General features: G+C 37.0%; 1 protein-coding gene across 2 annotated transcripts in view; it reads right to left on the reverse strand.

The window, feature by feature from the left end:
• LOC128981897 (putative vitellogenin receptor) overlaps positions 1-16,942 on the reverse strand; it is a 57,959-nt gene that overhangs the window by 22,095 nt on the left and 18,922 nt on the right. For both annotated transcript variants that reach the window (XM_054400885.1, XM_054400884.1), the window contains exons 11-26: positions 16,763-16,934; positions 15,909-16,110; positions 15,013-15,210; positions 13,315-13,591; positions 12,364-12,625; positions 11,600-11,799; positions 10,372-10,655; positions 9,183-9,507; positions 8,471-8,600; positions 7,243-7,331; positions 5,520-5,772; positions 4,507-4,712; positions 3,960-4,073; positions 2,388-2,630; positions 1,273-1,431; positions 203-428 (exon numbers count right to left, since the gene is read on the reverse strand). In XM_054400885.1, coding sequence (XP_054256860.1) covers positions 203-428; positions 1,273-1,431; positions 2,388-2,630; positions 3,960-4,073; positions 4,507-4,712; positions 5,520-5,772; positions 7,243-7,331; positions 8,471-8,600; positions 9,183-9,507; positions 10,372-10,655; positions 11,600-11,799; positions 12,364-12,625; positions 13,315-13,591; positions 15,013-15,210; positions 15,909-16,110; positions 16,763-16,934 — 3,340 coding nt within the window. The remainder of the gene's footprint in view (positions 1-202; positions 429-1,272; positions 1,432-2,387; positions 2,631-3,959; positions 4,074-4,506; positions 4,713-5,519; positions 5,773-7,242; positions 7,332-8,470; positions 8,601-9,182; positions 9,508-10,371; positions 10,656-11,599; positions 11,800-12,363; positions 12,626-13,314; positions 13,592-15,012; positions 15,211-15,908; positions 16,111-16,762; positions 16,935-16,942) is intronic.

Raw genomic sequence — 16,942 nt, forward strand, 5'->3', positions numbered from 1 at the left:
TGGCTTTATTATTCCTAAAATTCTTGGACTATTACCTAAGAACTAAATGCTACAACAATATAGGTAATCTAACATAATTTAGGTTCTTGAATTGGGATTTAAAATAAACTATATAGATACAACGATAAAAGCAGCTAAAAGATTAATAGTTAGGCTTGTAATCAAGGTTTCTCATTAGATAACAATGTAAGCGGTGACTCACTTCTTGGTAGGATCAACAGCAAGTGTGTCTATGGTGACTTCAGGAGCTGCTTTGACGACGATGGAACACTTGCCTACGTTGAAGTTGCACACCTTCACTATGTGATCCCTCTCCACAAAATACACGTTTTCAGTTGCCCAATCCACAGCCAGCTTGCCTGGTCTCACCAGTGATGTCATCGATGTCTCGTTCTTGTTGCAACTGCGTGTGATAGTCCCCACTGTTGCTAAAGGAAGATAAAAAAGTTGATGTATGATCTTGATAGGTACAGCTCTTGCAGTTTCAAAAACATATTTGCCATTTGCACACATTTGTCTTTTTCATGTAACTAACAGAATATTGCAAAATCGTTCAGTTCAGGTAGAAAAATATACACATGTATTTTACCTATAAAATGATACTTTAAGTATTATAGTAGTTTAGGCAACGATTGCGTAAAGATAGTGTTAACGACACGAGTAGAAAATTTTAGGTATGAGCCTTCACTACTCATAACTTCTAAGAGAGGTTAAGTTTTGTTTATAACCTCTTATTGCCACTGACAGTGATACAACAAAACAATGTACCATACACTAATTGCACCACTCAACAATTAAATTGACGTGAACAGCTGATTAGTTGAAGTTCGAATCATTACAGTTTTACTTCTTCTCTCTCAATCCTTGAACCTCATTGGTCCTTTACCTGTGTTGTTATGAGTGGTAAAACTAAGCTGTTATGAAAGTAAACAATGCTTTCATGTGAAACTTTTCAACTCTAAGAACTGCTCTGAAACGGCTACTTTAAAAACCGGCGTAGGTAAAAGTTATGACAATATAATATTTTGAGAAATCGTTTTATGCAAAACCTGTACAATTTACTGGTTTGAACATGTAAACAAATCAAGAATCACACAAACAACCTTAATTTTTAGATTTGAAGCAACATGTATATCCTTAGAAGTTACAAAGTTATCTGGTACATTTGTAAAAACATGACTCCTCCATAGCAATAATGAACAATAACCCTCCAAGCCATTCATGAACAGCACTACAAACTATTTAATGTGTTTCATAGCAAGTGCACATTACCTGAACTCCAGTAAATGCAGCGTCTCCGAGAGTCAACGTCCAGTCCTGAGACTTGAAAGTTCCGTGTTTGAGATTTATGAATCACCCCAAGTTTTGATCGTGTCTGTGTCACGTAGCGTATCTCGTTGTTGGTAGCAAACACAAGAGCCATTTCGTGACCTGCACATTATTTAGGCACTGTTTTATAAACAGTTTATAAAGAGTTGTTCAATTTTTTATTCTAAGGTATGCAAATGGCGAATAAAAAAAAGGTAGTTTTTTTTCCTCTTTTATACCTAACTTACAAGAAAGAATGGAGAATGAAATAACGGGATAGCCTCGAAATGTAACAAACTAGTTAATACAAAACTAGAGGGTCCATGCTGCTCCGCAGCGATAAAATAAATATAATATCAGAGAAATAATCAAATTCATGATTTATGATAGAGAAAACAGTATCTTGAGCTTAACTGACTCAAACGATCAATAGCTCAAATCAAGTAGATAAATATATGCCGATGCTTGTTGGCAAATCTGTCCGTGCATAACTTCAATTTGAGACCTCAATCATGTAAATCAGTCGGGTAGAAGAGCCTAACAAACTTGGAAAAGAAAAAAAATAACTCCCATAAGAAATACATGGGGAGCAAATTTTGTTTACATATAAGCCGAGTGGGATTATAGATAAATATATGCCGATGCTTGATGGCAATTGGTCGGGTAGAAGAGCCAAACGAACTCGGAAAAGAAAACCCAAATTTTTTAAATATATAAGATGATATGTCCAAAGTGGTACAGTGGACTAATCCTATATCATAACTAGGTTGCCAGATTTGCGAATAAAGGGTCAGAATAAGGGGAAATAACAATAACAACAACACAATAATAGGGACAATAATAGGGGGTGGGGGGGAATAAGGGGACAGAAATGAAGGAAATAGAAAAAAATTTTAAATCAACTATAACTTACCTAAGCGTATTAGTATAGTTTAAAAATCAGATTCACCGTTCATAATGATATTGAACAACTATTTCCATCGGACAAAAAGTGAAAAAGTTAAAAACTAGGAACTGGGTTTGGCAACACAGACAGGTTTGAAAATTACACAAAAGTCAATCAAATTGCTGGTTCATACCCTTGGCTTTGCAGGTCATGCGGTTTTCACGTAGTTGGTAGTCAGGGTATTGACAGCTGCAGGAGAAGCTGCCGGGTGTGTTGTGGCAGAACTGAGAGCAGTAGATGCCGAGCGCACACTCGTCAACATCTGTGCAGCTCTTGCTGTCACCGCTCAGCTGATAGCCGTGGAAGCATGCACACTTGGGGCCGCTGGGTGTCTCTTGACATTTGTCCATACACCCAGCATCAGCACAACCTCGACCTGGAGATAGCACGTGCTTTGTGTTAAGGCTTTGCTATTTATACACTAACTCGTAAAGTATTGATTGAGTGGACTGAAGCTTCTAGTTCATGACCGCTTTGGTAAAACATCTACAAATCACAACCTTTTACTTTTACTACATTGGAAATATGTTGCTTAAAACCCATTCATTCGACAATGTGGCTAGGTTGCAGCAACTAACTGACATGTGTGTAAGACCTTAAAATAAAACCTTTGAAGCTAAACTAATTTTCATTTTTTTATGATTATGATACAATCTGTGATTAAAAGAAAGGATATTGATAAAATACCCCCGCCGAAGCAAACCTGCTGACTAAGCGAATTTCCATTTGCCTGAATTGATTTACAATTAAATGTGTTTAATTAACATTAGGTTTTATCAGTACCTAGGCTTGCTGCTACAGGGAGGGTAAACAAGTGTTTTTTTTAGTAAAATATTAATACTTGGTGTAAAATAAATAAATTTACCATGTTTGATCGAAATATATCCATAAACATGCAAACTACAACATTTCACAATATTCTCTATATGAATAACATAGGCATTTTAAAATAACAATTTTTAGAATTTTCTCTGTAATCAATAATTGTACAGAAACACTTTGGTTTGCTGCTACGGGGAAAATAAAACGTGTGTTTTAACCATATGTCAATAGTATAGGATGAAATAAATAAATTTGCCAAATTTTATCAACATATATCCATAAACAAGTAAACTACAACTGTTTTCATTTTCATGGAGGGGGGGATTTTAAATTACACTTTTTTAAATTTGCTCTGTGACCGTTAGGCATACAACAGCGGTTCAATATACTAAATTATATCTTTTTTTTAAGCTCTACAAAATGGTTTGGAGAGAAATTGCTATTTTTTTTTGTTTCTAGGGTCAAAAATGGGAAAAACCAATTTATATACATATTTAATTTTGTAATTTTAAGTAAACTATATTTATTTGTAAAACTATATAAATAGTGAATAGGATAAAATCTTCTTTCGGTGAACTTTACAAAAATTCTTGACTCAAGGCTTTATCTGTCATATCTATTTATGAAATATTTTCAAACCTCCAACTGTATGTCTATTTAGTGTTTGTAAAGTAATAAATTTGACTGTTAACTACGGTTTAAATATTTAAAATCACTATGACTCACAACTCTACTCCAAGACATCCATCCATCCACTCCAAGAAAAATCAATTCTTCACAATACAGCTGCTCAAAGACATACATAACTGCCCAGGTAACACACAACTGTTCCAAGGCACACAACTGCTTTAACACACACAACTGCTCGAAGGCAGAAACTCACCACATCTGCCTCCTTCGTCACTTCCGTCCTCACAATCTGCTTTGCCGTCACACACTTTGATGAATGGCAAACACTTCTTATTCTTACATGTGAACTCAAGGCACTCAGATATACCTATAATAAAGATAAAATTTTGAATTATGACAGCGAAAGATTTGATATAAAACCTGCCACTACTTCCGTAGGGATTTAATTTGTACATCTATCCAACATTGTACAAATATTTAATGAAATGTTGCTTTTCCAGTTTTTGCTTTCTCACTTTCATTTCAATTTATCTAACTTGAATTAAATATTTTTACTAGCCTCTGATTGGATAGAAAAATACAAATGCAATTTTTTGCAATTTATTGTTTACAAAGATATTCAATTTTTAATTAAATTATTAAAATTAAAAGGTTACTCTTAGGTTATTGCTTGAGACTGCCGCAACATTATTAATGGTTTCTAGCAAACGCTGCTGCATCAAGACCTAGTTTTTGGTACAACAATCATTACATGTTGAACAATAAATGTTTCAGTGTTGGCTGTGTGTTCTGATGCGTACCGTGACCGAGGGCTTTGTTAGCAATGCCGCGATGCTGACACAGTGAAGGGTCCTCGTCTGAGTTGTCACCGCAGTCGTTGGCTCTGTCGCACGTCCACTCCTGCGGGATACATCGGCCAGTCTCCGGACACTGGAATTGGTGCTCCAGACATCCGTCACATCCTGTCTCATCCTCTCCCCGGAGACATTCTGCCGTCCCATTGCATCTGTGGGACGGATAAAAATGAAATTCATTCATTCTTTTTATTGACAGATTGAAGTGAAAATGTTCATTTAGATGTTTCGAAAACATTTATAAATCTGTCAGTTAGTTTAGGACTGATGCTCAGTGGCGGTTCCAAGGGGGGGGGGCAAAGCCCCCACCTTAGACCCTGAAAATATATATTTAAAAATAAATATTTTAAAATAGAAATGCAACTGCAGGTTTTTCGACACAGTTATAGACGTTGAAAATAGCATTTAAAAGTCACCAAGCGCGGCTTTAAAAATAGCAAATCCCCTCCTGGTTTAGGACACCCCGGTTATCCCCCCCTTGACATGGTCCTAGAACCGCCACTGCCAATAATTCAAGTCAACACTAAATACAATAATGGTTTCATATCCAAAATATTGCTCCCATAGAACCAAATTTACAACAGACGAGTTTAGTATGCCTGGAAATTCCTACAGTAAACAATGGTAAGCTTACCTTCTTCATACTTTTTTAAGTGCCACACAACCCTTTTTTTATAAAAAACAATGTATCTCCTAAACAGATGTAACAATTTTTTATCACATTTTTAAAAATTTTACCTTGTATTTGAGGCTGAAGGGGGGGGGGGCAATGAATAAGAGCAACTTAAAAAATTGAGGTCTTATCACTCATGTCACAATATCTATGTACCGTAATGAAAAAACTTTAACTAACATGCAAATTTTAGTAATAATATTTTGTAAGCTTTGCAAACGTACTATAAACACCATACTTAATTCAAAATCAAAACATTGAAAAGTGAAAATCTACTGTAACAAACCTGGCAGTAGAAGGTAGGCAGATGTCACACACAAACTCCGTGTCGTTGCACTGTAGCCGCTGAGACGGCGAGGTGGTCTCATCAATATGTCGAGGGACCTGACCCTCCTCCTCGGCCAAAGCTGTGGCTCCGCGACAGTCTGTCTCGTCTGTCCCATCCTCACAGTCGTCCCGTCCATCGCAGATCAACTGACGATCTACACAGCGGCCATTGTTGCACACCAGCTGATCAGGCGCACAGCTGCTCTGGGTTACTACACCATGAATAACAATAATTAGCACTTTTTCACAACAAGTTTCCTTTCTCTAAAAAATATGTTAATGCTAGTTGCTTTATCCGTATTTTACAATAAGTAAGCAAGCTGAATTCTATATATTAAAGCAGTTCCTGCTCAGCTAATTGAATCTACTTTATAATAATGATATAAATAAGTATTTTGTAAAACCAATAGAGTAGTAAATAGTATTATACGTTACTAGTTCTTAAAATAGCTGTTTACCGGACGAGTGTGAGTCCGGTTAACACATTTTGGACGAGTGACGTACGATATTTCACGCCATACTACTCTAAGCTAACTTAACAATAACACCACTTTACAAATCCTTCCACCGACTAAAGGAATAACAATCACTACTCATGATTATGTTTTTGTTTATAACCACTCATTGCCAAATATAATAAGCTGGTTGGTGTCCAGTAAAAACTTAAGCATGAATATATAGATAATTACAAGACAAATAAATTTAATTTTACAGATAGGCCTGTTACTAAAAATTTCTATTCTTTCAATATATATGTTGGATGCCTGCTCCATCTTCGAATTCTCGAGCAGATCTCCATCTTTTTCGAGATCTTCTCAAGCAATTGAGCAAGTCAGTCTTGTTCTGATCCAATTAACTACCAGGCTGTAAGGTTTAACCCATTTTTCTGACAATCTCTCAGCTAGTGCTCTTATTAGTGTTTGAAAATCGTTGCCTAGGATTCCGCCGACTGATTTTATCAAAGGAGTGAAAGAGTTATTCCGGCTCTCACAGGCTGACATATACTTTATTTTCTCTTCTTCTTCTGCATTTTTTATGACATTGTCATGAGGTTTGGAGATATATGAGGGAGCATCGGTGTCTACGACACGGATATCAAATAATGCATCCCTCTGTGTCTCCCACACCCCTCTACATGCCAAGTCAGCTTTAATTGCAGGCCCGTTTGCATTTCCATTCTCTGCTATAAGGGGCTCTTTGATACAATTCCCCCATGCCTGTTCCATAATGTTTCCTAAAGCATCTCTAATTTCATTGTGTCGTTTTATAATTAGGCCAACTACAGGACATACGAGTATAAGGGCATGGTCTGTATTAAATTCTTTCCCACAGCCATCACATTTGGTTGGTAAATGGATCGGTGTCCGACCGTATCTCAGTGCTAGGGAATCCCTAAATTCTTTGGGTAGGTAACATGTCTAAATTTAATTTCTTCAATGGTATACAGGATAACCAGCTGTCATGTTTTGATTTAGGGTCAGCATTTTGTAGAATTACATTTTGCCTTTGTAGTGAAAAATATTTTAAATTTTCATTTAATTTGTTTTTTTTTAGTTTTCTTTTGTTCTCTATGGATCTTTAATGTTGTTTTTTTTTTAGTATCTTCATGCTCACTGAACTCAAGAGAGGTTTTTAATGCAAGAAATTGTAATAGAACTTCGCCTGGATGAGGTTATACTGACCACAAATGTCATGTTCGTCTGACGCGTCGCTACAGTCTGGTTGGCCGTCGCACTCCCAGCTTGAGGGGATACAAGTACCGCTCGTACATCTACACAACACACATAATCAGAATGCAACAAGTATGGGGACAATCCAGTGTCATGGATTTAATGTGTAAACTCTCAGTGAACCATGAAGTGTTAATAAAGTCAGCGTAATACACCTTCAAGGTTCAATTATTTTTCATAACCACACCGGTAGCCAGTTCCAGAAATTAAATATACTCTCTTATACATTTATTTCAGTTATCTGCTGGAAATGATTATAATGTATATTTTAGTCTGATAAGCGGATTAACCAAGCCGCGGCCTGGGGCCGCAAGCAAAGGCAGTGATTATAGTGATTAACAGTCTTTTGTACAAAAATGTAGAACAAAAATTAAAATTAAAAAAAATAATTTGAATGATTGTGGGTGATGATAATGTAGTCCCCACGATTGCAGGGAATTTTCACCTAGGGTGGGGGCCGCTCCGCTTGGGTTAGTTTGGCCTAGAGCTGCTAGTAGACTACGCTAAGTCTGGTAGTGCTGATAACGCTTCAGTGTGTTGTGTCTTTGATTCATTTTTGTTGTTTGGCAAAATTGAAAATTATTATGACTGAACAATTAATCAATCTGCTTAGTGGCTTACCTTTTGCCCAGAGAGGGACTATATTTTGTAAAAGTAAATTATTAACTACTTAGTTATTTGTCCTCTGACCAAGGACTAAAACTTTACAAAGTTAAATTTACTCTAAAATAGGAGAGGGACGTTTCCTCAAAGTCACTGCACTGAAGCATTACAGAAAATGAAACAGTTATCAAAACAAAATTGTATAGTAAAAAGAAAATTCCACTATCATTAGTGAGAGCTGTGGAAACATACAGTTATTAATCTTACCAACTGTACCATTCTAATTTATTATGGGTTTATGTTGAAAATGTTTTTTATTTACGACATTTTCACAAGTGAACAGTGAGAAAATGATATTTTGCAAAAGCTAGTAGCGTAAAAACCACTACAGTTGGTGGGACAAAGACGCTACCGGTATTTTGTAAAAATGTTTTTACTAATCAAGCAAAAAACAAGTCAGTACTAAGCTGCCTCTTTTCTATGGTTAAAATCAATAATCATAGCTATTGCGTTGAGTGGTATTTTGAGTGGGAAAAATACAAAACTAATCTATTTTCAATCAACTTTTTAGTTATACCTGAATTCTTTCTCCGGGTGACAAGTTGTTTTATCACATTGTAGCTCATCAGACTCATCTTCACAGTCTTTGGTATCGTCACACCTCCAGGACATTGGGATGCAGGGGCCACTCTTGCATTGGAACTCACCTGAAGTAAAAGTATATGTAAACTATTTGTACAATTTATCATTAGATAATGGTAATTTACTGGCATATTTTGGTTACTTAGAGTTTATGTTTTGTGGTATTTTGATTACTACTTGGAGTATAGGTGGAAGTGGAGAAGTTTTTGAGTGACAAATTAAGAATTACATTTATTTTACAGTAAATAAACTTGATATTTGGACATAATATGTAAACCCAATGTTTCTTTTCAGAAGCTTTGACGAGGATAGAAGAAATGTGTAAAGAAAAGTCACATTAAGGACACATTCAAAACTTTTCCTCCTCCTGCTCAAGCTAGTACTGCTTTTAGAAGCTACCTCTGATGTCAAGACGTGTTTACTATCTTGTGACAACCTGCTCTTAAAAATGTTTCAAAGTCGCTCACATTTGTATTTCTGTAGTGTTAAATCCTGCAATCGTCAAAAAGTTGTTGTTTGTTTCATAATGTACCTGCTTGTTGCTTGAATGTATCCCTGTAAAGTTATCTCGTCAATTGCAAAAATGCTTGTACTAAATTAAGTTTTCATTTGTATACTCGTTTATGCTGTAAAAAAAATGAATTTACCAGGTTTGCAAGTACTGGACTCAGTGAAGCAGTTGACTTCGTCAGATCCGTCTTGACAATCTGTCGTGCCATCGCAGCGTTTCTCATGGTCGAGACATTTCTCCCCGTTGTGACAAGAGAAGGTTCCTCGAGTGCACTGCAGAGTGAACGTCTTACAGTTGAGCTCATCGTCCCCGCTATGACAGTCGACGCGATGGTTGCATCGTAGAGCCACTGAGATGCATTCTCCTGAGGTACAGCGGTACTGTCCCACCTGACAATGCTTGGGCATCTCACATGTGCGGCTGTCCTCAGTCAGTACCATGCCAAAGGGACAAGCACACACCTGTCACACACACAACAGGGCAGATTATTAAAAAAATGTTTTTCAAAAGTGAATACAAAATATTTATTTAATAAGTAAATAACAGGTAAAGATTTTCCATTAGCATTTTTATCAGCATTTACACTGTTTGCCTTGACATTTTGCCCATCTACAAGGGTCAAAGCTTGGTGTAGTTGTAAAGTGTGTGGGGACGCTGACCATTTGTCTAAGAATTGACTAACAAATAGGATTCATTTATAGGACTACTGGAAAAGGCAGATTAGGAACGATGTTCCCATCAATTCCTGCTCCACTACAGCACTGGTCAAAGGACTGTGCATAGAGCATATCAAGCAGAGCACGGAGTGAGCCGGTAAAATGACTTGTACTGATATGTTTTAAATTGGAGTTCACCAGAATCCTGCTAGTCCAAACTAATTAAGACCAGACCTAGTCTAGATTACCAAATTGTTTAAAGTATAAAAGTTTAGATTAGCTGGAATTCAGTAGGACAGTAATGTAAAAAGAATCAATCCAATTCAAAATATCAATTGGATAAAAACATATTGTTCAATCATGCTGAAGCGTTAATCAAATTTTTAATTATTGTCTTTTGGATTTGTCCCTCTAGGATAAGATTAATAATTTTACGTAATTGTCATCAAGTAGTGATAATATGGTGAAATAATTAATTCAATTTTAAATAGCTGTTGGATCAGGAAACCTTTGTTTTATTTTGCCAATAGGTAAATTGTATTTGAAATTATATCTATAGCCTCTCTAGGACCAGTAGAAATTTGCTCAGAACATAATAAGTAGCACATTTAGAATGTAAAATATTTGCCAAAACAATATCCTTTTTCAACTGCACAAGTCCCTACAAACCTGTTTGTTGGGCTTCAAGAGACAGATGTGACTGCAGCCTCCGTTGTTCTTTTGGCAAGGATGATCATTCCCAGACACTAGGCCAGTCACTGCTGCCAACCTCACAGACTCGAGCCCGTGGGTAAAGTCCAACTTGAGCTGTTTGCTGCTGTCCGCGTCATCATCGTACTTGTTTACCCAAAGCAAATTTGCTGATCCATGATTGGTCCAAAATATATCATCCGCAACCACAGCTATATCCATCGGTGAGTTGTACAGCTCTCGAATCTTGATTCGTTTCATACCTAAAAGATTTCCAAAATTTAGTTTAAGCATTCAACTAAATATATTTTGAATCTAACCATGCTGTTCGCGCCAAAACGGCAAGTGTCGTCCCCACCCCTGGGCTTCGTGGGTGTGAGTGGCACAGGCCAGTAAGGCACCAACGTTCGGTCGTGTCGGATGTCATTTCATGTATTTCAATTCCATTCATTTAACATATCGCATTTAAGTTTACATTACAAGTTTCAAGTTACATATTTTCATTTATTCATTATCATTTATACAGTTTTAGCTATCATCATATTTTCAATAAACAGTGTTTTACTCCATGTGCAGTCTTATATTTCAGCTCCATAAAATCAATTTCATTACATTACATATTTCATTACATTCAGTGCGTCTGCGTACATCGCGGTGCGTACACATGCAACAGATATGAATAAGATAATCATTGCAGTACACGACTTAATTCGTTTACTGTCAAATTCAATATCATCAATTAGAATGTATATTTGGATTTTTTTTAGCATAAAAATATAGTATTAACTGGTGGTTTTATATATAAAACAATTTTTAAACGTTTGGGATTTTACACATTGACACGACACCTATGTTTCTTTGTGCTTCCATCATCAACAGTTACTCTAGGTATCTTGTTAAGATACTTATTAATTTGATAACAAATCAACACACAATAATTACAACTAATTATTAGAGTGCCCTTCAAATGGATTAACGAATCTGTGAACAATATTTGTTAATGTTGAAGAAATACACTTTTCTGACTTCAATCACAAAAAAATACATTAACTTAATTCAATCAAACAAATTTAATTTGTTATAGACCTACTGTAACGTTTGTAGACATATACCACATCAAAGCATGATCAGGATAGCTAGAAAATGGAAAATGATCAAGCTAGATGAAAACAATAAAATTTGTCACATTTACTCCTAAAACTCATACCTTCGACGTCCACAGCCTCAATGTGTCCGGTCCCTGAGTCCGACCAGAAGACGTAGTTCAAGCCCTTGTCGTAGGTGAGGGCCACATTCGGTCCGAGCACGTTGTTCTCTGCGATGTGTACATGGGTCTTCTGCTCTCCGTCCATACTGAACCTGTCAATGTGCACGACCTTGGGACCCATGAGTGCCACGAACATGAACCTACGACAAACAACAGGGACATTTTATCTGAGTTTAAAATTGAAATATTATAAAACAATTAAAAAATATGAAAATAACTTAGCCAGTAAAAATCTTATCCGTACAAACATTTCATTTGATAACTGCTACTTTTAATTATCTTGATACAGATTTGTGTACCTATTTTTTTTTACACTCGAAGCCTGAAATGTAGGCCCTTAGCCTCTTGTTCATGAAATGTTTCTGAAATACATTTTGGGAGGGGCACACATCATGAGAGGGAAATACATCATCATTTAGCAAATGATGTTGTCAATAACATTAGCCACGAATTTATTGATTATGCCAAAAACGTCACAGAAACAGACTTGAGTTTGAAACCGAGAACAAAGAACTTGAAACTTCCAGTCGTCCCTGGAAAAAGTGTTTCATTGAAACTCAAGATTCTAGTTGAGACAATGTTCCCTGCCCAAAGAGTATATCATGGATCCGTCCCAAATGTCTGGAGTCAAAACCAAACGGATCCGAACCTGAAGAAGTCTCCGTAGAAGAATCTAAAGGATCTATTATATTCAGTAGACTTACCCTTGATCAGGCACCAGTGTGATGCCCACAGGACTTTCTCCGCCGAGGTCCCTCAGTAACACCTTGCGTTCATGCGTGTTAAGAGAGAACACTTCAACAGTCTGTCTCTCGGAGTCGGCCCAATAGAGGTTGTGACCATACGGGTCAACGTCCATCCCCTCCACCTTGCCCAGGTCACTAGACAGCAGCACCGTAGTTTCACCTGACATACGGTCCAGAGAGACAATCTTCTTGTCTGCCGAGTCAAAGATGACGATGTGACCTGAGCAACAGTGAAAAACCATTTGTTAAAATTTAAATTTTGGTCAGTTTCGCTAAAAAGAATCAGGCCATGATTTGTAGGATAAGACTATCGCCAATTTCCTGAAAAAAGGCGTTTGATAATGTTGTATAATCAGAAACATATGCAACACCAAATGAACAGTTTGGAACTGCAAATGATCAAGGTATTTGTTTGTAGCCTGAGGAAAGACAATTATAGTGTTAAGTCATTAGGTTAGATTCATACTACTTTGAATTAATCAAATTACAATTTTAAGGCAATAATGATTGAAGGATGAGTGTTTAATATCATAGTGTTTTTCCTGAATGATAGATAAGCTGGTTCATCAGCATTACATGAAGAAAAGCTTGATACAGTTTCAAGCCTGTCGTAGTTTGGTGAATAATATTTATTAAATACTTAACAGCAATAAAATACAGTAGGTACTGTTCCGTATAAAGGTGTCTAAACTTGTAGAATGATTTTAAAGTGTTTAGTTAGTTTGTAGTAAATTTTGTAGTTAGTTTTTTTTTCTTTTGCTTGAGTTAAGTTTCTATGAAAACAAATGTGTTCCTCCTAAAATCCATCCTTTTTTGTCATTATGACCATATCCCTAACCCTACTTTTAGCCTATTGCCTGTTTGTATTTAACGGCTGCATAAATTTTATGATTTGATTATTAAATTTACCATTGAAGGCGTTGTAGGCAATGGCCCCGATCTTGTAGACATCGCGGAGGGGAAGGGGCGTTGCCGATAGTCGACCCAGGTGTTGATGTTCCACTTCCATGAGAGTGTTGCCGGCACCTACCACCAGGGACAGGCTCTTGAGTACTTGCTCGCAGGCGTGATTGTTGGGCGCCAACAGCTTGTTTTGGGGACAATGGCAGGTGTAGCCGCGGCGCTGGGACTTGGGCGCCAGCAGACACAAGTCACTACAGCCTGCGTCTATGCACGGGTTGCGTACCTGGAACATACAAATCACACTTTTATTACCTACTGAGACAATTCATGGGATTTGGCAATAGTAAAATAGTTCATGGTGTAGATAAGGTGGAAATGGTTTAGATCTAGATTACACAATTTAATTGCAATACTTAATCTAAGTGGAAACCCAGTGGGTCAGAGTTCTTGGACCTATCACTAAATGGAATATTTTTTGTAAATTTAAACTACATAATCATTCAATCAAATACTGGTTTTGCCTCTTATGTATTACTTTTTATTGTGCTATAGCACACCTGTTATGCTTAAATTGTTAAGCTCAAAATTACTATCCCACAACACCAAATTATGTATTTACAAAACAATATTAAGACCGGTTATACCATAAACAAAAAGTAATGAACAAAAAGACAGAACAGAAAATAATAACATTTGAAAACAAAGTCCTTAGAAAGATATTTGGCCCGACGCTCAAGGATGGAGTATGGAGGAAAAGACATAACACCGAGATTAGAGAGCGCTACAAAGACCCAGACATCGTAGCAGAAGTCAAGACGGTTGAGATGGTTTGGGCATACTATGAGAAGACAGCAAAACTCGGTATTGAAGAACATACTTGATAGAAACCCCGAAGGCAGAAGACCACCAGGATGGCCTAAGCTAAGATGGAGGGATCAAAGATATTAGAAGATTGGGAAGAAGTGTAAATGAAGCTCAAGAAAGAGACACCTGGAGGTAGTATGTGGGCGAGGCCAAGTGCCTCTTAAGGTACCAGTGGCCACTCCAGTAAGTATGGCACAACTGACCATGAGGAGGAGGGGATGAGAAGGATGATGTATGATTGAGAAGAGGGACCTTATATCTCCAAATAAGTTTTAGTTCTGGTGCCATGAATTCTTTAAATGGAGCAATTTCTGTTACATATAGTACATGTGGATCAAAATGATTATTGTTTTATATTGATCTCATATTTGTAAAGAATTAGTTGAAAAGGAGTACAGTTCAGCTAGCTTACCCGAGAAAAAGTCCAGGGTCCATGGATACACAAAATTGTCTCTTCAATCTACTTTCTGCAGAATTTTTAGATCAGAACTAAATATCAATGTTATGTTTTGTGTTCTTTTATTGTGTATCTATTAGCCCTGGACTTTAATTTTCTTGGGTAAGCTAGCTGAACTGTATTCCTTCTCAACAAATTCTTAACAAGTATGAAATCACGAACAACGCTTTTTCTTATGACCTCCTATAATTGTTGTGTCCATTTGAAGTATAACAGGCACAAACACTTTGATCAGACAACCATAAGGATAATCTTAGCAACACCCAAAAATAATTTATTTAGAGTGCCCAGGAATGTAATTTCCTTTTTTTTTTGTGCTTATAGCTATAGGCTTATTTATGGACTTATGGGAATTGTGTAGTAAACTTAAAAGGTCTACTTACAGTAGTGTTCATCATAGCTGGGTGATATATGTGAACGCCGAAGATGCGGTTGTTTTTCTCTCGTATCACAGTGTGTCTGTCCTTGCCAGTGAACTTGTTACATCTGAGTATCTCCTGACCAGTCCAGTCACTCCAGTAGATGTTGCTCTCAAACACAGCCACTGCGTACGGGTGCTTGATAGCCTCCGACAAAACCACCTACAAGACAAGATCAGCAAAGTAGATTTTGTCTAAAGAGGTTTTTCTAATGAGGAACATAACAAGCAAAGCAAGGGGTGACCCTGTTAGTGGCAAGTTCCAGGATCCAAACCCACATCGCTGCCTTGGGCCCAAGTCCATGGCACTGTGGGCTGAGCCTCCAACTTGCCAAATACAGCCACTTTGTACGGGTATTTAATGGCTTCCCACAAAACAACAATTAATAATAATAATATAACTTTATTGTCATAACACATTTCACATTTCCGAAAAGCTAAAAAGAAAAGAGCTTTCTTTGAAGTCAGAAAAAAACAATATTAACACTCCTAAGCAAAAGGTATAATTTGAATTTTAAGGCTTTTTTGGCTTTTAAAAAGTCAAGTTAAGTCAGGCTTCTGATTAAATATAACACCCAAGTGTGACAAAATACACATGCAGTGATAGTTTACATTTTTACTCTTATAACTAAATGATTAACAAACTATGGTCCTATGTCCATACATCTCTGGTTTATGGTCTGTCTATGGTTTGTACATCTATGATCACTGGAAAACATCAAAATATCAAATTTACCAATGATGTGCAACAACCCCTGGATTACTAAGTACAGTTTGCCAACTACACTTTACAATTTAAATTAGCTTTGAACAACTCTTGTCAAACTATAAGTTCATTCTGTACTATACTTCAAAGCTCACCCTTCTATCAGTTCCGTCAAGCTTAATGGATTCAATGACTAGAAGCTTGGCGTCCACCCAATAGAGGCGCTCGTTGCCGTGGTCGATGGTGAGGCCGTTTGGCCAGTGGAGGTCTTTGGTGACAAAGTCAAAGACCTCTGAACCGTCCATGCCAGAGCGAGCAATTAATGGCCGGTTACCCCAGTCTGACCAGTACATCAGGCTGGGACATAATACAGGAATATTTAGAACAAGCACTGTGCCTGAAGCAACACAAATAAATACAGTATAAAGATCGAGAATGTGATTTTGCATCCCCCCATGTGGAGGAATTAAAACTTTCCAAAAATTATATCATTATAGGTTATTACCATTATGGAATGGGGATGCATCTTGGGTATGTTTTAACTCATGAAAAGATGAGCAAGACCCCCACGTTACTTTTTTGCTTGAAAAATCTCTTTCTTCAGCTAGTACCGATGATCATTTAAAGGTTCGATGATGATGACTAAACGTCCAATGATCATGGAAAGCAGGGTTCAGATTAGAGCCAATAAAATCTACTGACGTTTTGTAGGATCAAACTAAGGCCCTCACATTTTTGGGCGAGAACTAAAACTACCCAGCTGCCCAAAAATACTATATTAAGTTAATGAAGTAAATGTATATTTTTTATCTGTTTCATACATTTTCAAACTTGTCTACCAAGTACAAAAACGTTTACTCAGATAGGTTCTCAAATAATGGAAAGTAAAAAAACTATAATTGGGTAGCCAAATGGAAAATTAACAAAATTTATCATGATGGATTATTAAAACTAAAAATTGATTAGTTGGATTAAATTCTTCATGCATGGATTTAGGAGCTGAACTGACCCTTGGAGCGGTGACAGACAGATGCCACGAGGTTTGTCGATGTCGCGGTTGTGAAGGACTGTACACGTTGTTCCCTCGTTGGAACAGACGCCTAAGTGTTGGAACTTGGAGTCTGTGAAGTATATGTTCTTAGTCACCCAGTCCAGCGCAAGATCTTCTGGAGTACCGAGACCTACAAGC

This window comes from Macrosteles quadrilineatus, unplaced genomic scaffold, assembly GCF_028750875.1.
Source record: "Macrosteles quadrilineatus isolate MER2022 unplaced genomic scaffold, UCM_ALF_1.0 Scaffold_55__1_contigs__length_795759, whole genome shotgun sequence".
Classification (NCBI taxonomy): Eukaryota; Metazoa; Arthropoda; class Insecta; order Hemiptera; family Cicadellidae; genus Macrosteles; species Macrosteles quadrilineatus.